This window comes from Aquarana catesbeiana, linkage group LG06 (genome assembly GCF_042186555.1).
Source record: "Aquarana catesbeiana isolate 2022-GZ linkage group LG06, ASM4218655v1, whole genome shotgun sequence".
Lineage (NCBI taxonomy): Eukaryota > Metazoa > Chordata > Amphibia > Anura > Ranidae > Aquarana > Aquarana catesbeiana.
Window position 1 is genome coordinate 300,616,571 of NC_133329.1, and position 23,178 is coordinate 300,639,748.

At 41.5% G+C, this 23,178-nt stretch overlaps 1 protein-coding gene across 2 annotated transcripts in view; it reads right to left on the reverse strand.

Moving 5' to 3' along the window:
* The window catches only part of ERBB4 (erb-b2 receptor tyrosine kinase 4), a 1,370,802-nt gene that overhangs the window by 412,620 nt on the left and 935,004 nt on the right, over window positions 1–23,178 (reverse strand). For both annotated transcript variants that reach the window (XM_073633560.1, XM_073633559.1), the window contains exons 6-8: window positions 19,082–19,200; window positions 11,503–11,644; window positions 9,276–9,389 (exon numbers count right to left, since the gene is read on the reverse strand). In XM_073633560.1, coding sequence (XP_073489661.1) covers window positions 9,276–9,389; window positions 11,503–11,644; window positions 19,082–19,200 — 375 coding nt within the window. The remainder of the gene's footprint in view (window positions 1–9,275; window positions 9,390–11,502; window positions 11,645–19,081; window positions 19,201–23,178) is intronic.

Genomic DNA, 23,178 nt, shown 5'->3' on the forward strand with positions numbered 1-23,178 from the left:
GGGCTCAGCCACTGCTGTGAGATAGAGCAGACTGTGCATGCATGGTTAGGTAAGCTGAGTTCTTGTAGCTTCTTCTTGAGGATTCTTGAGGATTGAGAAAGGCAGTCCACCGTACAAGCAGCTTCAAAGTAAGGATTCTTTTTAAAAATGGAGGAAAGCATTTTATTGTACAGTCATACATAAAGAATTATTTTCTTAATGTTATCAAGCCTTTAAAATTTTGTTGGCTTTTTCTTTTTGTATTTCTTATCATGTTCTGTTCCAGTGACAATAGTCACCAGGACAAATTCAGAGGGTGAATCTCGTTGACAAACTTCTATAAAAACTCAACAGGGGATTTAAAGCGGTTCTAAAGGCAGAAGTTTTTATTTTTTTAAAAACCTTCTGGGTGCAGCCCCCCCCCCCACCCCCTTATACTTACCTGAGCCCCATCTCGATCCAGCAATGTACATGAGAGCAGCTAGACATGTGCAATTTGTTTTGGTCCGAATAAAAATTCAGACACATTTTTGGTTATTCAGAGATTCGGATAGTAGTAATGAATAGTAAAAAATGTAGTTGAAATCCGGTAAAATTTGTTTAGTTTATTCGTTTTCTAACAAATTCCAACTTTTCAGAACAATCCACCAATTCTAATTCTGTGTGCAGAAATAGCTGGTTGTTAAGCAGCCGGCCAGGAAGCTGGCCGCCTGCATCCTTAACAACCATGAATCATCATTTGTCAACGGGCTTCCTCACTGACAAATTAATGTAAAGAAAATAATGGCGGAAATTCACTTTAAGTGAAACAATAAAAATGAAAAGTTCCTTTAAATATAGTGCCTGGGGGTCCCCTTAGTCTGCCTGTAAAGTGGCGCATTTGTAGGCTGTACAGAACATGCTGCTGCAAAAATGACATTTCAAAAGAAAAAAAATTAGTCAATTCGTTTAAATTGACTCGAGGTTGCATTTCCCGGCCCGGCTATTTAAAAAAACAAGAAAGAAAAAATGTTGTGGGTTCCCCCAGTCTATACTAGGCCCTTTGGGTCTGGTATGGATTTTAAGTGTAACTCCACGCCACAATTAAAGAAAAAAACGGCATGGGTTTCCCCCCAAACTCCATACCAGGCCCTTATACGGGCATGCAGCCTGGCAGGTCAGGAAAGGGGGGGCACTGGGTCATGCTCATACTAGGCCATATACTCTCAACATGGGGGGGAGGGGTGGGTGCTTTGTATGTTGATGGGGACAAGGGTCTCTTCCCCAGATCCCCCCATGTGAATGCGTATCGGGCCCCCCCCCATGTGAATGAGTATCGGTTACTTAGTACCCCTACCCAAAAAAGTGGCAAAAAGTAATGAACACCAGAGACAAGTTTTTGACAGTTTCTTTATTAAAAAATATAAAATAGTGTCCCTCGATGTAAATTTATCTTCAATAACGCCACCCGCCGACCCAAAAAATAAAAAAAATAAATACTGCTCCACCTCCTTGGAGGCCTCCCGCCACTCTGCGATTTGACATTTCTTATACAGGTAAGGGGCAAGGCCACCTAGCTACCTCACCCACCTTCAAACAGACTGGACGGGTGCATGATGGTGCTGTGATGTCAGAAGGGGTGTGGTCACCGGGTGACATACTCAGGTGGCACCTCCCCTTACCTATATAAGAAATGTCAAAGCGCAGAGGAGGCATGGGACGGGAGGCCTCCCAGGAGGCAAAACGTTTTGGATTTTTTTGTTACATTTTAGGGCAGCATGATTGATGATGGATTTGCATCAAGGTTTTTTTTGGTTTTTTTTTAATAAAGGAATTGTCAAAAATTGTCTCTTGTGTTCATTATTTTTTGACACTTTTTTGGTGAATCGGTACGGGTACTATGTACCCAATACTGATTCACATGGGGGGGGCAGGATCTGGGGGCCCCCTTGTTAAAGGGGGCTTCCAGATTCCAATGAGCTCCCTGCCCGCAGACCCCCAACAGCCAAAAAAAAAAATTACAACCTTTATAACCACTTTACCACTACCATGCTCAAAGAATATTTAAAAAAGATTAGGCTAGAGATACGCTTTAAAGAACAGCTTTAGTCACATCACTTACCAGTAATGAAGTATGTCCCACATTGTGCAGGCATCTGGATCTTGTAGAAATTTTCACTGCGGGGATGCCTGTCCTCTTCCTGTCTCTTCCTGTTAACAATTTGAGTCTTTAGGCAGAACAGCATTACAGATGCTTCAATGCAATAGGAACACAAACCTTCCTTTCTCCTCTTCCATTGAGAATAGTCTTTCATCGATTACACTACGTGTAACACGTTCTATGAATAGGGTATCAGCCCCCCTCCTTCACAGAACCTTTAACAAGCAGTGTAATTAATGAAATAACTTTTTTAATGGAGGAGGAGTCGCTGTGTCCCTGTCAGACCACCTGTACTGCTTTTCTGCCAGTAGACCTCAAGTTGTTGATAATTTGTACCTATAATTTGTACTATAATTTGTACCTATAGATAAGCCTAGAATAAGGCTTACCTATAGGTACTGTAAATATCTCCTAAACGTGCGCCGCTTAGGAGATATTTATTGCATACTGTGCCGATGATGTCATCGTCACATGCGCTCTCACTGGCAGCTCCCATGCGCAAGCACAGGAGTGATGTCACGCGGCTCCGGCCAGTCACACAGCCGGAGTCTGCAGCCCTGGAAGGAAGACGGGCGAAGATGGATGCGGCCTGCAGCAGGGACAATGCAGGCTTCCTTTGCAGGTAAGTGTCACATAATGTGCTAGTATGTGATGCATACTAGCACATTATGCCTTTACTTTGCAGGGAAGAAGAATAGAAGAAAAACCTACCAGGGTTTACTTCCTCTTTAAGATATCAGCAAAATTACTGAGAATTGTAGTGGTACCTGAACTACAGAATCATGGTTTAATGGAATCTTCATTCATAATTGTACAATTTCGCCATTTGGGAGAATAATTTCTGTGAATTGTGTTAAGCGAATTAGTGTTCTATGCGGGAATCTAAAACATAAGGCACCTACGGTACACCTACGCCACAGAAAATGGAGAGCAATGTTTTTTTTTACTTATTGCAGAGAAAACTTGCAGTGCTAAAACTATTCTGGGGGAAAGCAGAGAAAAATCACAAGTCTCTCTGCAGTTGATTAACAGAAGGGCATCAATGTTCTGTTCAAGCTCCTGAATGATGAACTCTATGTCAGAGGCGGCTCTAGACTTTGTGAGGCCTTAGGCAAAACTTAGACATGAGTCCCCACTGTATTATGAACTGTATTAAGAGGGTACAGTATAGGGGAGTGGGCAATACAGGGGGTAGGTAAGTGGGCATAATAAAGATAGAAAGAAAGAAAGAAAGAAAGAAAGAAAGAAAGAAAGAAAGAAAGAAAGAAAGAAAGAAAGAAAGAAAGAAAAAGAAAGAGAAAGAAAGATGGAAGGAAAGAAAGAGAAAGAAAGATGGAAAGGAAAGAAAGAAAGAGATATGGAAGGAAAGAAAGATGGAAGGAAAGAAAGAAAGAGATATGGAAGGAAAGAAAGATGGAAGGAAAGAAAGAGAAAGAAAAAATGAAAGGAAAGAAAGAGAAAGAAAGATGGAAAGGAAAGAAAGAGAAAGAAAGATGAAAAGGAAAGAAAGAAAGAGATATGGAAGGAAAGAAAGATGGAAGGAATGAAAGAGAAAGAAAGATGGAAAGGAAAGAAAGAAAGATGGAAAGGAAAGAAAGAAAGATGGAAAGGAAAGAAAGAAAGATGGAGTGAAAGAAAGAAAGATGGAAGGAGTGAAAGAAAGAAAGAAAGAAGGAGTGAAAGAAAGAAAGAAAGAAGGAGTGAAAGAAAGAAAGAAAGAAGGAGTGAAAGAAAGAAAGAAAGAAGGAGTGAAAGAAAGAAAGATGGAAGGAAAGAAAGAAAGAAAGAAAGAAAGAAAGAAAGAAAGAAAGAAAGAAAGAAAGAAAGAAAGAAAGAAAGAAAGAAAGAAAGAAAGAAAGAAAGATGGAAAGATGGAAGGAATGAAAGAGAAAGAAAGATGGAAAGGAAAGAAAGAGAAAGAAAGATGGAAAGGAAAGAAAGAAAGAGATATGGAAGGAAAGAAAGAGAAAGAAAGATGGAAAGGAAAGAAAGAGAAAGAAAGAAAGAAAGAAAGAAAGAAAGAAAGAAAGAAAGAAAGAAAGAAAGAAAGAAAGAAAGAAAGAAAGAAAGAAAGAAAGAAAGAAAGAAAGAAAGAAAGAAAGAAAGAAAGAAAGAAAGAAAGATGGAAAGATGGAAGGAATGAAAGAGAAAGAAAGATGGAAAGGAAAGAAAGAAAGATGGAAAGGAAAGAAAGAAAGATGGAAAGGAAAGAAAGAAAGATGGAGTGAAAGAAAGAAAGATGGAAGGAGTGAAAGAAAGAAAGAAAGAAGGAGTGAAAGAAAGAAAGAAAGAAGGAGTGAAAGAAAGAAAGAAAGAAGGAGTGAAAGAAAGAAAGAAGGAGTGAAAGAAAGAAAGATGGAAGGAAAGAAAGAAAGAAAGAAAGAAAGAAAGAAAGAAAGAAAGAAAGAAAGAAAGAAAGAAAGAAAGAAAGAAAGAAAGAAAGAAAGAAAGAAAGAAAGAAAGAAAGAAAGAAAGAAAGAAAGAAAGAAAGAAAGAAAGAAAGATGGAAAGAAAGAAAGGAGAAAGAAAGATGGAAAGAAAGATGGAAAGAAAGAGATGGGGATGGAAGAAGAAGGAAGGAAAGAGAAAAAGAAAGAATGACAAAAATAATGGAAAGAAAGAAAGAAAGAAAGAAAGAAAGAAAGAAAGAAAGAAAGAAAGAAAGAAAGAAAGAAAGAAAGAAAGAAAGAAAGAAAGAAAGAAAGAAAGAAAGAAAGAAAAGAAAGAGAAAGAAAGATGGAAGGAAAGAAAGAGAAAGAAAGATGGAAAGGAAAGAAAGAAAGAGATATGGAAGGAAAGAAAGAGAAAGAAAGATGGAAAGGAAAGAAAGAGAAAGAAAGAAAGAGAAAGAAAGAAAGAAAGAAAGAAAGAAAGAAAGAAAGAAAGAAAGAAAGAAAGAAAGAAAGAAAGAAAGAAAGAAAGAAAGAAAGAAAGAAAGAAAGAAAGAAAGATGGAAGGAAAGAAAGATGGAAGGAAAGAAAGAGAAAGAAAGATGGAAGGAAAGAAAGAGAAAGAAAGATGGAAGGAAAGAAAGATGGAAAGAAAGAAAGATGGAAAGAAAGTTGTAAGGAAAGAAAGAAAGATTGAAAGAAAGAAAGATGGAAAGAAAGAAAGAGAAAGAAAGATGAAAGAAAGAAAGAAAGAAAGAAAGAAAGAAAGAAAGAAAGAAAGAAAGAAAGAAAGAAAGAAAGAAAGAGAAAGAAAGAGAAGGGTTGGAGAAAGAAGGAAGGAAAGAAAGAGACTAAAAGAATGGAAAGAAAGGAAGAAAGAAGGAAAAAAAAGAAGAGATGGAAGGAAAGAAAGAAAGGAGAAAGAAAGAGATGGGGATGGAAGAAGAAGGAAGGAAAGAGAAAAAGAAAGAATGACAAAAATAATGGAAAGAAAGGAAAAAAAGAAAGAAAGAAGGAAAGATGGAAAGAAAGAAAGATGGAAGGAAAGAAAGAGAAAGATGGAAAGGAAAGAAAGAGAAAGAAAGAGAAAGAAAGAAAGAAAGAAAGAAAGAAAGAAAGAAAGAAAGAAAGAAAGAAAGAAAGAAAGAAAGAAAGAAAGAAAGAAAGAAAGAAAGAAAGAAAGAAAGAAAGAAAGAAAGAAAGAAAGAAAGAAAGATGGAAGGAAGGAAGAAAGAGAAAAGATGGAATGAAAGAAAGAAGGAAAGAAAGAAAGAAAGAGAAAAGATGGAATGAAAGAAAGAAGGAAAGAAAGAAAGAAAGAGAGGGGGTTGGGGAAAGAATGAAGGAAAGAGAAAGAAAGAGACAAAAAGAATGGAAAGAAAGAAAGAGAGGGGGGTGGAGGAAGAAGGGAGGGAAGAGCATCCCCTACATCAGTGTACTCACTGGGAGGCAGGAGGGACTGGATGGATGAATGGATCAGACTCCCCTTGTCCTTTTCCTTTTCCTGGGCTTCAGATTGAATCTTCCCGCCCACACATCCCCTTCTCTGAGGCAGAACAGAGAACACTGCTGAGGAGAGTGGGCGGGGCAGACACAGGAGGAGAGGGCGGGAGGAGGAGCAGAAGCGCTCTCTCCTCTTCTGTCTGGCTGTGCGGGCAGCAGGGGGAGGGGGGAGATCTGTCAGAACAGGCTATGCTGAGCGGCTCTCCCTGTCTGTGATCCGGAGATGTATGTGAGCTCCGATCACACGTCTCACTCGCAGCCTGTCTGTTATCTTTCCCTGTAGCAGAGTGAGGGGACTCAGGACGGAGATCTCTGCTGCTGAATGAGCCGGCTCTCTAATTAGGTAAACTAGCCAGCTGTGCGAGGCCCCTATGACTGCGAGGCCTGAGGCCACCGCCTATTTCGCCTAATTAGAGAGCCGCCTCTGCTCTATGTATTAAAGTAGAATTCCAGCCTAACACTAAAATTGCTGCACCTACAGGCATCCACTAACCTATCTAGCCCTGTAAAGAAGAAATCCGCATACATAACTTTTTTGAAGCCAATCCGACCCGATCCCATGCCGACCCGATCCCATGCCACAGCTATGCTGTGGAGGCGGGTGCAGAGGACACAACCGACAACAGACACCCCATAGTAAGTCTATAGGTGACGTCACTCCCCATTGATTTCACAGCCGTTGTCGGCCGTGTCCTCTGCAGAGCTTCCGCCACTGGAGACCGGATTAGATCGGCTTCAAAAATCGTGGGGATGCAGGGATTTTACAGTATCTCACAAAAATGAGTACACCCCTCACATTTTTGTAGATATTTATTATATCTTTTCATGTGACAATACTGAAGAAATGACACTTTGCTACAATGTAAAGTAGTGAGTGTACAACTTGTATAACAGTGTAAGTTTGCTGTCCCTTCAAAATAACTCAACACAGCAATTAATGTCTAAACCGCTGGCAATAAAAGTGAGTACACCCCTAAGTGAAAATGTCCAAATTTGTCCAAAAGTGTCAATATTTTGTGTGGTCACCATTATTTTCCAGCACTGCCTTAACCTTCTTGGGCATGGAGCTCACCAGAGCTTCACAGGTTGCCACTGGAGTCCTCTTCCACTCCTCCATGATGACATCACGGAGCTGGTGGATGTTAGAGACCTTGCGCTCCTCCACCTTCTGTTTGAAGATGCCCCACAGATGCACAATAGGGTTTAGGTCTGGAGACGTGCTTGGTCATGCTATCACCTTTACCCTCAGCTTCTTTAGCAAGGCAGTGGTCGTCTTGGAGGTGTGTTTGAGGTCGTTTTCATGTTGGAATACTGCCCTGTGGCACAGTCTCCGAAGGGAGGGGAACATGCTCTGCTTCACTATGTCACAGTACATGTTGACATTCATGGTTCCCTCAATGAACTGTAGCTCTCCAGTGCCAGCAACACTCATGGAGCCCCAGACCATGACACCCCACCACCATGCTTGACTGTAGGCAAGACACACTTGTCTTTGTACTCCTCACCTGGTTGCCGCCACACACGCTTGACACCATCTGAACCAAATAAGTTTATCTTAGACCACAGGACATGGTTCCAATAATCCATGTCCTTAGTCTGCTTTTCTTCAGCAAACTGTTTGCGGGCTTTCTTGTGCATCATCTTTAGAAGAGGCTTCCTTCTGGGATGACAGCCATGCAGACCAATATGATGCAGTGTGCGGCATATGGTCTAAGCACTGACAGGCTGACCCCTTCAACCTCTGCAGCAATGCTGGAAGCACTCATACGTCTATTTCCCAAAGACAACCTCAGAATATGACGCTGAGCACATGCACTCAACTTATTTGGTCGACCATGGCGAGGCCTGTTTTGAGTGGAACCTGTCCTGTTAAACCACTGTATGTTCTTGGCCACTGTGTTGCAGCTCAGTTTCAGGGTCTTGGCGATCTTCTTATAGCCTAGGCCATTTTAATGTAGAGCAACAATTCTTTTTTTCAGATCCTCAGAGAGTTCTTTGCCATGAGGTGCCATGTTGAACTTCCAGTGACCAGTATGAGAGAATGAGAGCGATGACACCAAATTTAACACACCCGCTCCCCATTCACACCCGAGACCTTGTAACACTAATGAGTCACATGACACCGGAGAGGGAAAATGGCTAATTGGGCCCAATTTGTACATTTTCAATTAGGGGTGTACTCACTTTTGTTGAACAGCGGTTATGACATTAATGGCTGTGTGTTGAGTGATTTTGAGGGGACAGCAAATTTACACTGTTATACAAGCTCTACACTCACTACTTTACATTGTAGCAAAGTGTCATTTCTTCAGTGTTGTCACATGAAAAGATAGAATAAAATATTTACAAAAATGCGAGGGGTGTACTCACTTTTGTGAGATACTGTAGTTTTAGGGTGCACTTACACTTTAATGAGTGACTCCACTCTTGTTGAAAAAAAACCCTCTGGGTGTTCTATGTACTTTGAAGGATTTTAATAGACTTTGTTGCAGATTCCTACATTTTGTTATTCTGAAGAAGCAGCTATTTCTTTCTCTGTGTCCATGTGCAAAGTGAATCTAATGGGAATGACTTTATAATTCTCAATCGGATGCTGCACTTGCAGGGTTCTAATGAGGAAAGTGGCAGGGTCTGCATTCCTTTAGATGTAATTTCCCGTTGGGAGTATCTCACCAAAAATTAAATTTTTGTTGCGGGGGATGCCCAAAATCTGATTTATATGATTTCTGAGAAAATCAGTAAGCCAATCACACAAGCAGGAAATGACATATCTGGGGGGACATTCTGTACATTCTGTTCTGAGTAGAGAACACCTCTGGGTTGCCATATTGCATTTTACAGAAAATGACAGTGCTGCAGATTGAAAACAAAAAGTCATTTTTATTAACATTCAATTACAGTATGGCTTGTGTAGCAGTTGTATACTGTATGCTATATTATTATTTTTTTTATTTGCTATTTTTTTGCCCACAAACGTGGAGTTACCTTTTAAGTTGCATTGGAGATCAACATGTATAGATGTGGAGACAATCAGGCAACAAGAGTGTGAATATAAGGGGCACACATTGCATAAGATGCTTTATTTACTTGTATGTAGGATAGCTTAAATAAGACATGACCATGATCCGTATTCAGTAAAAAAACTGAACAACACACGGTGGTTTGATGTCCCTTGGGTCCAATCCCCAAGCCAACTCTTGCATTAGAAATAGTCTCAATTATAAATATAAACTAACTCCCTCTGAAGAGATCATCATGCTTACCTTTCGGGCAGATTCCAGCACAAGGCTTGCACATTTTGATTCCATTTTCTTCTACTTCCATCTTGTTACTGGGACAAGCCCTCACACATGAGCTGTCATCCACAACAAAGTTATCTAGAAATGGTGAAAATAAGTGTTTATAGCTTTCATCAGAATGCATCATATTTCCATAGAGTGGCTGGTAAAAAAGGAAGAACACATTTCTCTATCAATGCTACAGCTCTGCTCTCTCACATACAAATGTGTAGAAGACATGGAATACAAGATTGCTCATAACAAACACACAGTACAAAACAATGTAAATGAACAAGTCATGCTGGGTACAAATTACTTTTCTTTCTTTTAACCCAGTGGGCTGAATGAAAAAAAACCAGAGAGGTCGCCGCATTAACGATGCAATTTTAGTGTGGCGATCTCCCTTGCATAGGTTGAAGGCCTGTGTACTCGGTAAGGCCCGCATTTGTGTGGCACAGCAGCCCATTCGCTTGAATGAGCCGTTGTACTTGCAGGAAACACAGGTAAAAAGTCCCTGCGCCTCTTTATGGATTTTTCACACGGGCAAACCGATCAGGTCCACCTGTTCGTTTTTTCAGATGGACCCGATTGGACCCTCCAGTCTCCTGTATGGAGTGGCGGGTGTTAGGCCTCATGTACACTGCTGCTGGTAAACAGACGTTGAGGAGCAGTTGGGCATTTTTTTCAACTGCTCCTGAACTCTCCTCTATGTTATCTTATCAGTACATGTACACAGGGTAGTTTATAGTCGTTTCTAGGCAGTTGCATTTAGAGGCTTTTTTTGGAACCCCAAAAAATGCGTTCAGAAGCTGTGTTTGTAGGCTTTTCAAACGCCAACGTGGCTAAACGCGGTAACTCGCGTTTAGCTGCATTTCGTTTACAGGCGTTTTTTATTTTTGGCTATTTTTTCAAACACTTCTAGACGCAAACGCGGCTAAACGCAACTAAATGCGGCATGTAAACGTGGCTAAACATTCCTTTTTAGACACCGGTTTCTAGCTGTCAAGTTAAATCGTTCAGGAGAGGCTGAACAATGTCCCGTGTACATGAAGCCTTAACCGGCATATATGAAAGACCAGTGCATTTTCACTGCGGGTGGTTGGCAACCACCCGCACAAGTGTGAATCTAGCCAAAATTGTACCGCACCAAAACTAGTGCTTGCACTACTTTTGGAAATGCACTACAACTGGATCACATGGTACTTTTGTATCAATGCGATCTGGTGCGGGCAAATGCACTGCATTTGCAACCTGCGCTTGGGGAGTTATTATTATTGCACGGACACCGACTGCAGATCCCAAGGGCAGTGCACTTTGAATGTGGTGAAGGAAGTGCAGGTTTTCTGCCCCGTGTTCTAGTGTGACCGAACCCTTAATGTTCTTTTAAAAAAACATAATACAAAAAGAAATGCTAAAGCCACACTGAAGTGTTATATGCTAAAATCTACTTGATCACTATTGCTTACTCCAAATTACTTTTTTAAACAGCACCTTTAAAGTCTATAAAGTCACTTTTCCAATAACATCTTAATAAACTTACGTGGACATTTGTGGATGAAAAAATACAGCACCTGCACCACACAATATAAGTGAAAACAACCAAAAAAGTCCAAATGAAAGTCCAAATAAATACAACTGAAGTGTAAGTCCACAACAAAGTAGGTGCAAAAAATGCTTCACAGACTTGCAGGAGTACAGTGACACCCCCTTTTGCATCCCCACTCACCAGAACAGGACGACCCCCAGCTTTGCAGTCCAGGGGTCACTTCAGGCTAGTAAATGATATCCCACACACGTGGATTGGAGTTAAAACAACGGCTGATAGATCGGTGTAGATTTCCAATAAGAGGCTCTCAAATCTACACCGATCTATCAGCCGATGTTTTGACTCCAATCCATTTATGTGGGATACCATTTACGAGCCTGAAGTGACCCCTGGACTGCAAAGCTGGGGGTTGTCCTGTTCTGGTGAGTGGGAGTCTGTGAAGTATTTTTTGCACCTACTTCTTTGTGGACTTACACTTCAGTATTTATTTGGACTTTCATTTGGACTTTTTTTGTTGTTTTCACTTATATTGTGTGTTGTGAGCGCTGTATTTTTCATCCACATTTATCCAAGTGACTAGCACCTTGTCTACAGCAGCTGCACGATATCATCATTTTTTTGTTTCCATTAGCGCAAGTTTATATTTAGTAATATATTTTCACTTACGTGGACATTTGTTCACACAGAATGCTCCATAGGTGTACTTGGCCTTAGGATTTTGCTCAAGTTGAAAGGCAGTTGGATTATATATATTGGGCTGTGGACACTGGGTGACACAAGATCCGCTGTCATTAAATTTCAGGCAGGCCTGAAAAGAGAGAACAGGTCGAGAATGGTAATTGTTTACTGTTTCAGCCATCAAGATGCATTGAGAAATGCGCTTAATACTTTCACTAAAGTTTAAAAAAAAGTCTACCAGTTCATTTTCTCTCGCTGTATCATACTTAGTGCCTATCAATTCCCCAGCGTGTCTGTGTCCCCAGTAAACTTAAGATCCAGTCCAGCCACCCCCAGGTTTGGTTGACAGAAGGAACATAAAGTCTTTGCATTGAAATGAGAAGGGAGGCTATACTGCTGCCAAATGTGCTTTATGGAAAATATTCTAAAAAGTTCTATTTATTCCATTTATAAAAAAGCAGCAAGCAAAAAATAAATATTTTGATGACAGTAGTTGACAGCAGCAGGCTGAGAAGTAGTGCTGGTGACAGCAGTTAATAGCGGATGCTGCCTATATTTCCGTTGAACACCCTAATGATCTGTACTTCGGAGGGTTGGCCCGCTGCTCTCCTACGCCACCCGTTTAAATTCCAGCTGGGGAATCGAAACTACCAATTAGGGAGCAGGGCTGCCATTCATTCCTATTGAATCTGCACAGGGGGAGGTTATCATTTCTACAAGAGAGAAAGTAGTTCTGCTGTCTCCAGGGGGACGTCACCCTCCCACCCTCCATGGAAGAGTCTTTGTTAGGTTAATGTATAGACAGACGCCTGTAAAACTTTGCTCCTTGCTTGCGGTTATTCTCTTTTTTGTTATTTAGCTTTTTCTTTCTTTTTTTTTTTTTTTTAATAGCAGGCAGGAATGAAAACATATATGAGGGAATTCAAATATCAAGTGAAGGAATATACCTTGTTTTAAGGACAAGCAAAAATCGAGCAATAATGTGCTGGCTTGGATTCCCTTACTGTCCGATCAAAAATTCTGAACTGGCTAACACAGCAATTTCGTTTTTTTCCTGTCACTGTATGATCCTGAGCACTGTCAGAACATCTCTAACCCTCTGCTTATAAAATAATCATAGCACATCTTGTCTGAAAACAGAGCGTCCTTGTGTGTTTTCGGACTGAGTTTCAGATTTACCAAGTGATAATAATCTGGAGGCAGATTGTAGATGAGAACGGGTAGTCGGTAAAGCGTTGTAATGTGCACAGAATGTCAAATAGTCATAGTCAGGAGGGCCATTTACAGATTATGGAAGAGCAGCTCTTTTGTTTTCTTTATTAAATAGATTTTACACATTCATACAATAGGGTTGATTTGCCAAAAGAGCAGATTGTGTTCACTGTGTCAAGTGAACTTTTCCTGAGTTCAGTAATTAAAGCATTTGTAAAGCGTCACATTTTTTTTTTTTTTAAACAACAAACATAGTAGGTGAGGTTGAAAAAAGACACAAGGTCTTATGTCTTATAAGGTGCTTATATAATAGTTTTTTGAAACTATCAATGCCCCATGCTGAAACCACCGCCTGTGGAAGGGAATTCCACATCCTTGCCACTCTTACAGTAAAGAACCCCTTACGTAGTTTAAGGTTAAACCTCTTTTCCTCTCATTTTAGTGAGTGGCCACATGTCTTATTAAACTCCCTTCTGCGAAAAAGTTTTATCCCTATTGTGGGGTCAGTATGGTATTTGAAATTTGAAATCATATCCTCTCTCAAGCATCTCCTCTCCAGAGAGGTTGTATGTTATACTTACATGCTCTGTGCAGTGGTTTTGCAAAGAGCATCCACAATCCTCCACTGCTTGGGTCTCCCGCCAGCGTTCCTATCCCCTCCCCCCTTCTTATTGCCCCCAGAGCAAGCTGCTTACTCTGGGGGCATTTATGCATTTTTGCTCCTAAACTACCTCTGTGTGACACAGAGAGTGTGACTTGGCTGTGATTGACAGCAGTGGGAACCAATGGCTCCCACTGCCCTTTTCCAGCCAATGACGAGTCAGAGACTCAGGAGAGCCTGCTCATCACTGGATCGGGATCAGGCTCAAGTGAGTTTAAGGGGGGGTTGAGGGGAGAGCTGCACAGTGAAGGTTTTTTTACTTTCATGCATAGAATGCATGAAGGTAAAAAAACCTGCAGCCTTTAAAACCACTTTGAGGTGAAGCTGTTTTTACTATAATTGTCCAATCAAGTGCAAGAAAAAACTTTTTTTTCAAAGTTCCCTCGAATAAGATTGGATATTAAAAGAAAACACGGTTTCTTTTATTTACTAAACATGGGGGGCGTTATAAATCAGCAGTGTGTCCTTACCATGGCCATTCTGCTGCTTTAACCACTTAAAGACCGCCCACCGCATATATACTGCAGCAGGGCAGCTCAATTGCGCAAAATGATGTACCTGTATGGCATTTTGTGCAATAAATACTGTCGGCATGTTCGCCGCTGGAGGCGCCCATTGGACAAAGGGGGAGCCAATCAGTCACCTGCGATCATTCCCCGGAGAGGCAGAACGGTGATCTGCCTATGTAAACAAGGCAGATTGTTGTTCTGACAAGGGAGGACACAAATATCTTCTCTTCCTGCTTAGCAGGAACATGGATCTCTGTGTTCACCTAGTCAGTCCATCCCCCAAACGGTTAGCAAGCGCCTCCTAGGGACACACTTACCCCTTTGATCGCCCCTGATTTTACCCCCCTTCCCTACTAGTGTCATTAGTAGAGTAACAGTGCATATTTTTAGCACTGATCACTGTAATAATATCACTAGTTCCCAAAAAAGTGTCAAAAGTGTCAGTTAGGTGTCCTATTTGTCCGCTGCAATGTTGCAGTACCGCTAAAAATCATTATCATTACAAGTAAAAAAATAAATAAATAAAAATGCCATAAAAATATCCCATAGCTTGTAGACGCTATAACTTTTGTGCAAACCAATCAATATATGCTTATTGGGATTTTTTTTTTACCAAAAATATATAGCAGAATACATATTGGCCTAAATTGATGAAGAAATTAGATTTTTTACATTTTTTTAATTGGGTGTGATTTATAGAAGAAAGTAAAAAATATATATTTTTTTCACAATTGAAGCTCTTTTTTTGTTTATAGAGCAAAATATTAAAACCGCAGAGGTCATCAAATACCACCAAAAGAAAGCTCTGTTTGTGGGAAAAAAAGAACATCACTTTTATTTGTGTACAGCGTCGCACGACTGCGCAATTGTCAGTTAAAGTAACGCAGTGCCGTATCGCAAAAAATGACCTGGTCATTAAGGGGGTAAAACCTTTGGCGCTGAAGTGGTTAAAGCAGAACTATAGGCAAAACTTTTTTTAGAGTAAGAGAAGGTTATAACCCCTAGTGTCCCCATTGGAAGATTTCCCCTCTATTACTTTTCTAGGAACAACCCAAAATTTGTGATTTTCTTGAACTTTCCTTTTCAATGATAATGGTGAACAGGACAAGTAGAGAGGGTGAATCTCCCTAAAGGGGGGGGGCACATAAATTTCAATGGTAACCTAGAGCAACCATTCAGAATTTATCTTTCACTGATTTGACTTCACTTATCTGGAAACTAACTGGTTATTGTGCGTTAAATGAATGATGAATATTATCAGGTTTTTTTGCACTAATTTGACCCCTACTATCGAAAAACAGATCTGCAACCTTTACAAAGTTTCTGGAAAGCATGAAATGAAATGTGACTTGTAAAACATGTCTGTAAGTAAAAGAAGATTTAGTCTTCCAACTTGTCATAAGAAAGTATTTGTTTGGTGTCATGACAGTACTGACTGCAAAGTAATTTGGAATTTTCTAATTGGAACTGCTGAGAAGAAGAGTTGTTAAATGCAGGTCAGGTAGATGGATGCTTCAGATTTTAAATTTAAATAAATTAATCATTTATTTAAATAAATTTAAATAAATGATTCCATATTTTAAGGTAGCATAATCTGAAGGAGAGAATGTGATTGTTTTTTGTTTTTTTTATACTTCAATATGACTTCAAAGATGAATTCTAGGTAAAGTTACATGGTCCAACTTGGACCAATGTAACTATGTACATAGTTACCATACCTGGTTGATGCCTCTGGAAGCAGGGCAGGTCCAAGGATTTTTATCCACACAGGCAAAGGTGCATTTTGGTGCCCCTGGCCCCCCACCATTTGCGACTATAAGTTAGTGTGTAATGAGGAGGAAGGGTTATGCATTCCCTGCTTCCCCTCATTGGCTATGGGCAGCTGGCAGGTCAGGCAAACTAAAACTTCCACACCAGAGGCAAAGCTTGAAGCTAGTGGGCCTCGATGCAATAGTTGACCAAAAGTCTGCTGTCAGCTTCCTCTGTAGTGTCCCAAGGTGTGCAATCCATGTCCTGTGCCAACTTCCCTCCATCACAGCAAACTTTCCTGCCACTCTTCTCATTCCTATCCAGCCCAGAGAAGCTGACTGCTAAATCTGCATGCCAGACCACCTCCCCACACACATAGATCACACCGATATGTCCAGGAGTTTCACAATCCCCCTGCCCCGGCACATGTCCTGCCAGGAGGAATCCACCTGTGTGCCCTCCACTCTTAATCCGAGGACAGACACAACGTTCTGGAGAGGAAGACTGCGACCCCTCAAGCTCCGCCCCTGTTCCATTCTGCGCACGATAGGAGAGAGGGCGCGGCATTAGGGAAAACACACAGGTATTTTAAAAATTCAAATCCCCAAAAAGTAGCTGAGGATTTGGATTTGGCCGCACCCCAATCCCTAGCAGCCTGGCACCCTAAGGACTGAAAGCTGGAAATCAATGAAGTAGACAAGATTACTCTAGTGATCTACACTTGCTTCCAGGTCCTGTGCTGAGTGGCTGGCCTGCATTCTGAACACAGCTGCTGAGCATATGTGCCATTCAGAGAATGCTTTGCATTTTCTGATTGAATGCAAAGCATTCTCTGACTAGATGAGGTGGAGAAGTGGGGTGGTAATGTCACCAATGCTGTATATACATAGTTACACTGGACCAATGTAACTATGTAGAAATATACCATACCTGGAATTCATCTTTGGTGGCGCTCTGATTTTTTTTGTTGTTGTTTTGAATAAGAATTTAAATTCTGTTTTGATTATTGTTGTTTGCTGTTCCCCATTAAGGATATTACCCTTTACTTCCTGTTGTGTTAAAGGTACAGGAAATGAGAATAAACTCTCCAATGAACAAAGACAGACATGAAATCACTTTAAAGTGCAGCGGGGAAGGGGTTGTCAGGTTTTTATAATTGCATGTGGGTTCCTATTTAGAAATTTACCCTTGTTTCCTCTTGTGTTAGCTTTATAGTGCACCTATTATGGGAGAAGTATGGTGTCCACCATCGCTGGTCTCTGTATAAAGATACTACTTACCTGACTGTGTCAGGCATTCATATTTTTTGAGTCAGCGATCCAGAACAAGCATGCTCTTAACGTGTCTGAATAGTGTCAGAATTTCTTAACTATATACTTCTTCCAGTTTAGCAAGGAGACAAAGCCAAAGAATTAGCCAGGCATTAGCTCCACACCACATTCAATATATATATATATATATATATATATATATATATATATCCCACTTTTAAGTACACAATGGGGTTTATTTACTCACTTCTGCATAGAAACCAATGAGATTCTAACCTCGGCTTGTTCAATTAAGCTTTGGTAATAAAACCTGGAAGCTCATTGGTTTCTATGCAGAAGTGAGCCTGATTTTGCACTTTCCAGCTTTAGTAAATAAACCCCATTGTGTACTTAAAAGTGGGGTATGCCTGTATATACACACACACTATATTGCCAAAAGCAATGGGACGTCTTCCTTTACACGCACATGAACTTTAATGGCATCCCAGTCTTAGTCTGTAGGGTTCAATATTGAGTTGACCCACCCTTTGCAGCTATAACAGCTTCAACTCTTCTGGGAAGGCTGTCCACAAGATTTAGGAGTGTGTCTATGTGAGTGTTTGACCATTCTTCCAGACGCTCATTTGTGAGGCACTGATGTTGGTTGAGAAGGCCTGGCTTGCAGTCTCCGCTCTTATTAATCCCAAAGGTGTCTGGTTGAGGTCAGGACTCTGTGCAAGCCATTCAAGTTTAGTTACTCCACCCCAAACTCACTCATTCAAGTCCTTGCTTTGAGCATTGGTGCGCAGTCATGTTGGAACAGGAAGGGGCCATCCCCAAACTGTTCTCACAAAGCTGGGCGCATGAAATTGTCCAAAATGCCTTGGTATGCTGACACATTAAGCGTTCCCTTAACTGGAACTAAGGGGCCCTTAAAAAAACAACCCCACACCATGATCCTCCCTCCACCAAATGATTTGGATCGGTGCACAAAGCAAGGTCCATAAAGACATGGATGAGCTAGTTTGGGGTGGAGGAACTTGACTGGCCTGCACAGAGTCTTGACCTCAATCTGATAGAACACCTTTGGGATGAGTTATAGTGGAGACTGTGAGCCAGGCCTTCTCGTCCACATCAGTGCCTGACCTCACAAATGCGTTTCTGGAAGAATGGTCAAACATTCCCATAGACACACTCCTAAACATTGTAGACCGCCTTACCAGAAGAGTTGAAGCTGTTATAGCTGGAAAGGCTGGACCAACTCAATATTGTACCCTATGGACTAAGACTGGGATGCAAAAAAAGGCAGGCATCCCAATGCTTTTGGTAATATAGTGTGTGTGTGTGTGTGTGTGTGTGTATATGTGTATATATATATATATATATATATATATATATATATATACACTCATACACAGCCTGGAAATAGTCTATATAATGTAATATACCAGCTCTCTGCTCAGGGAGCACTGAGAACTGAGTGATCAGCAGGGTTTTGATCGCTCAGTTCTCAGCCTTAGAGCCAGCAGGGGACAGATGCAGCATCCACCTAGGTGAGTATGATTTTTAAAAAATCCCATACTTCTTCCTATTCTGCATAGGTGTTGTGCTGAGTCATTTCAGTCCTTGCACTGATTACTAAGGACAGGTTTCACACAGCTATACTACCAAATCCCTCTGCTGTCAGTATACACTATCACAAATTTAATTGGCTCAGGGCTTCCTGCATGTTACCTGTGAATTCAATACATATAACTTTACAATGCATTTTAACACTGGGAAATCCACTGTAATGTTTCCTTTATATTACAGATTTATCTAACTTAACATGAACAAACCAACTTTTTAAAAGATGCTTAAAATGTTTTATGAAGCAGGTGGTGGGGATTTAGAGGCAAACCAAAATGGTAATGTTTAAATCTGCAAAGTGTTCTTGTGAAAGCCATAAATCATATGCATTAGCACATAGATATGTTCAATTTCTTATTTGTAAAACTTCTAAAATCTGCCAGGGCTAATGCAGGCTGATGGGTAATACAAGCTGAAATGGGAGAAATATATGAAAGAGCTAAACGAGCATTTATGTTTGGAGACAAAATGCATGAAGATAGAGAATCAGTAGGCATATTAAATATTGGGTGAGAAGGGTTGTGGAGGGTAGAAAAGTGAAATGACAGGCAACATACAAAACAGTCAGTGTCTTTAGGTCCAGAGCAGCCTCCAGCACATTCCCGATGACAGCAATTACTAACGTAAGGTCCATAGCAGCGGCCATCACACTGTTCAGCGCACACAATCTTCGTCACTAGAGGAGAAAATGACAGAATTCATTAAAGTGCAGTTTTACCACTTTCACACATGTCAATCGAGTTGTATGACCTCAGGCTTATTTAATATAGCAAAGAGTAATGTGCAAAATGTAGTAACCCATAACCACCAATCAGAAATAATCTTTTCGTTTACTTCAATAAACTCAAATGGATCACTGCACATCCTCATTGTTTGCCACAATACCTTATTAAATAAAGACACAACTCATATACTGTATACATACAGTTATATAATACACATTATATATATCATGTACAGTATGCACTCTAATTTTTGTATACTTTATAGTAAAATAATAGTAATTCAAAGCACAGTATTTATACGGATGTAGAATTTGAAACGGTCTCACTTGAGTGGCTGCCAACATCCCAGACGAGGCTTGCAGTAAGTCGAAGGATCCTTTTAACCTCTGCTTTAAAGTTTAAAGTGCTACTCCATTGTTATACTGGTGAGTGCATTTTTTTATATATAATGAACATGCTGTTGGTTTTACAGAATTTGACAATAACACCCCCCCCCCCCCAAACCAACTTCTGATGTACACATCTTCTTCCCCCCAATATCCCCTTCCACCCAAAATCCCCCATTCCTCAGAGCACCTCTCCTCACCCATATCCCCAAATCACACCACCCCCCAGCACAAATCCTCCTGCCCCAAAATTTCCCCTCCTTGAAAAAATCTCATCCCCTCCGCCACTTTCTTTTACAAGCAAAAATTCTCACAAAAAAAATTACCACTCCATCCAGCCCAAACCCCACCCTGCAGATATCCTCCCTCCCAGCATAAATCTTTGCCCCCCCAGCACAAATCCCATACCCCCCACATCTCCTCTCCTAGCACCAATCCCCCCAATCCGACCTTCCTAGCACAAACCCTCCATTCATTGTTAAATTAATTCTTTATAAAAGCTAGAATACCTACTCTGGTGAGGTTTATGTAGGGGCAGTATAGCATTTACAGCCATAAAAAAAATCTTAATGCACATTTTTTAAATTTTTGGTCATACATTTGCAACCAAATGAAATTCTAAAGTAGGGTACTTTCACACTGCCGTGCATTTTTTGCCACAGCGCGGGTGCAGCGAAGTGTACCCACATTTTTGGGTTGCCTGCAGTTTCCATCAATTCTATTAGATTGCATGTTTTTGGTGCGTTTTCTGAGCGCGCACCAAAGATGTAGCATGAAGGACTTTTGGTTGGCTTTCAGAAAACACACAATCTAATAGTAGGTTAGGAGAAACCATGGGCCAAACCACAGCAGTTTGAAACCAACCTTAGACATAGGATAACAGAACATTTTACTTTGTACACGACATATGTCAGTAATCATGTTAGTCCTTATCAGCTTGAAGTTTGTCAAACCCTATTACTGTGTATTACAGATAAAGCTTTGATCTCTAGTTTGGTCTAAAAAGAAGAACAAAATGTTTGGCACTTTGGCTGCCACATGTAAGAACTTCAAGGTTCCTAATCACTGGCGTTTTCCCTTTTTTTTCAGGCGTATACAAGTGAATATCATGCAAGTAAATTCCTCTTTTTAGAGGCAGCTGGCAGGAGAGATGCGGGTACAGGATCAGGGAGTCAGGAACAACACTGGCTGTCAGATCCAGTCTGTACAGGGTTTACGTACCTGCCTGCTCAACCCACATTCTTTGCTGCCGGGACAGGAGCGAGAAGAACGAGAAGACAGTCTGGATCCAACAGTCCTTATCCAAGAGTGCTGAAGTGGGTGGGGGAGGAGCTGGAAGGGGGCGAGAGCATGGCCTGCGTCACCTCCCAGCTTTCTCCTTCACTTCAGATTTTGTATGTCACTTACAGTGCTAAGTTGGTAGGAGTACTGAGACACTGCTGTCACTACTCCTGTCAGCTTGTAGCATCAGGAACTTGGCTTGCGGTACCCCCCCCCCACACACACACACACACACACACACACACACACACATGCACACGTAATACCACAGTGTCTAGGGAGGCCTTTTGTCGAAGGGACATGCTAGAAAACCTTTGATGATCAGCGACTACAGCCACTGATCAGTGTTCTTTGACAGCAGTGGGTCCTATTGCCAAAATACAGTATAACGGGAGGATTCCTCCATACCCTTTGTTTGTGTCAATGGACAACTAACTGTCTATGTTCAGCTTTAGGGGGCAATATGCTGGAAAATAATGACAGTAGACAGTATGTGCAGGAGAGGCATACAGAGTGTATAACAGTAGGCACTATGTGCTGAAATAAGTGTGATAGTGGACATTATGTGCAGCTAAAAAAGTGCAGAGGGTATGACAGCAGGCTGTATGTGCAGGGGGAAGTGCAGAGGGTATAATAGGTGGAACTTTGTTCAGGATAGAAGTGGGGAGGACATGAAGAGGACAGCTTGTGCAAGAGAGAAGTGCAGAGGGTGTGAAGGGGGTTGTAGGTGCAGGAGAGGAGTGTGGAGGGTATGACAGGGGGCAGTATGTGCAGGAGAGGATTGTGGAGGGTATGACAGGAGATAGTAAGTGCAGGAAAGGAGTGTGGAGGGTATGACAGGGGGCAGTATGTGCAGGAGAGGAGTGTGGAAGGTATGACAGGGGATAGCATGTGCAGGAGAGGAGTGTGAATGATATGACTGCAGTGTGAATGTGCAGAAGAGGAGCATGGAGGGTATGATGAGGGAAATATGTGCAGAAGAGGAGTTGGAGGATCGGACAACCAGCAGAACAGTTTGTCTTTTGACAAATGGCGATCTTTCAGCCATGGATATTTCATATACAGTTATATATATATATATATATATATATTGTAATGTTTGGGGAACCAGCTAGATCGCAGGACACAGGCTTTTCACTCAAAAGGAGATTTATTGAACTTAAATAGCTTTACAGCAGCAAAAACAAAAGAAAAAGGTTTCAGTCTCACCGACTTGCAAAGTCCAGAACTGCTATTGCAGTTAAACAGTCCTTAGTTTCTTTTGCAGGTAGATTCCTCTAGCAGGAGGCTTCCAGGCAGGACACTGCTATTCACTGTTGCTGCACACCAAAACACCATCCACCATCCACATTCTCCTCTACACTCCTCCACACCCTCTCTAACTTCCTGTCTTGTTTTAAACCCACTTCCTCTTACAGGTGAGTTAACCCTTTTTTGTTCCCTTAAAAGGACCACAGTCCAAACAGAGGGGAAACATAGCATCCTTCCAGAACCCAGCCACGGCGTCCTGTACATATCCCCCCCCCTGGGCCCCAACGCCATGGAGGTAGAGGCAACAGTGGAGCTCAAACAATGGACTCGGGAGAGGGCATCTGCATTTTGATGCAGTCTCCCGGGCCTATGCTCCACTACAAATTTAAATTCCTGGAGTGCCAGGAACCACCGAGTAACCCTGGCATTATTCCCTTTACCCTGTCTCAACCATGTTAAAGGGGCATGGTCAGAAATCAGCCTAAACTTCCTCCCCAAAAGGTAATATCTGAGGGACTCCAGAGCCCACTTAATGGCCAGACACTCTCGTTCAATTATAGCGTAGTTTTTCTCCGCTGGTGTTAACTTCCTACTGAGGAAGACTACCGGGTTCTCCTCTCCATGAACAACCTGTGACAACACCGCTCCTAACCCTACATCAGAAGCATCAGTTTGGACAACAAACTCTTTTGAAAAATTGGGTGCTACCAGGACAGGGTGTGGGCACAGTGCCGACTTGAGCTCCAAAAAGGCCTTCTCAGCATCTGCATGCCACTCCACCATGACCGATTTCCGACCCTTAGTCAGATCGGTCAATGGAGCCGCCAACGTGGCAAAGTTGGGTACAAACCTCCTGTAGTATCCCACCATGCCCAAGAATGCACGTACCTGCTTTTTTGTGAGGGGACGGGGCCAACTCTGTATAGCCTCTACCTTGCTGACCTGAGGTTTCACCACCCCTCTACCCACGATATAGCCCAGGTATTTCACCTCCTCCATTCCCAACGCACA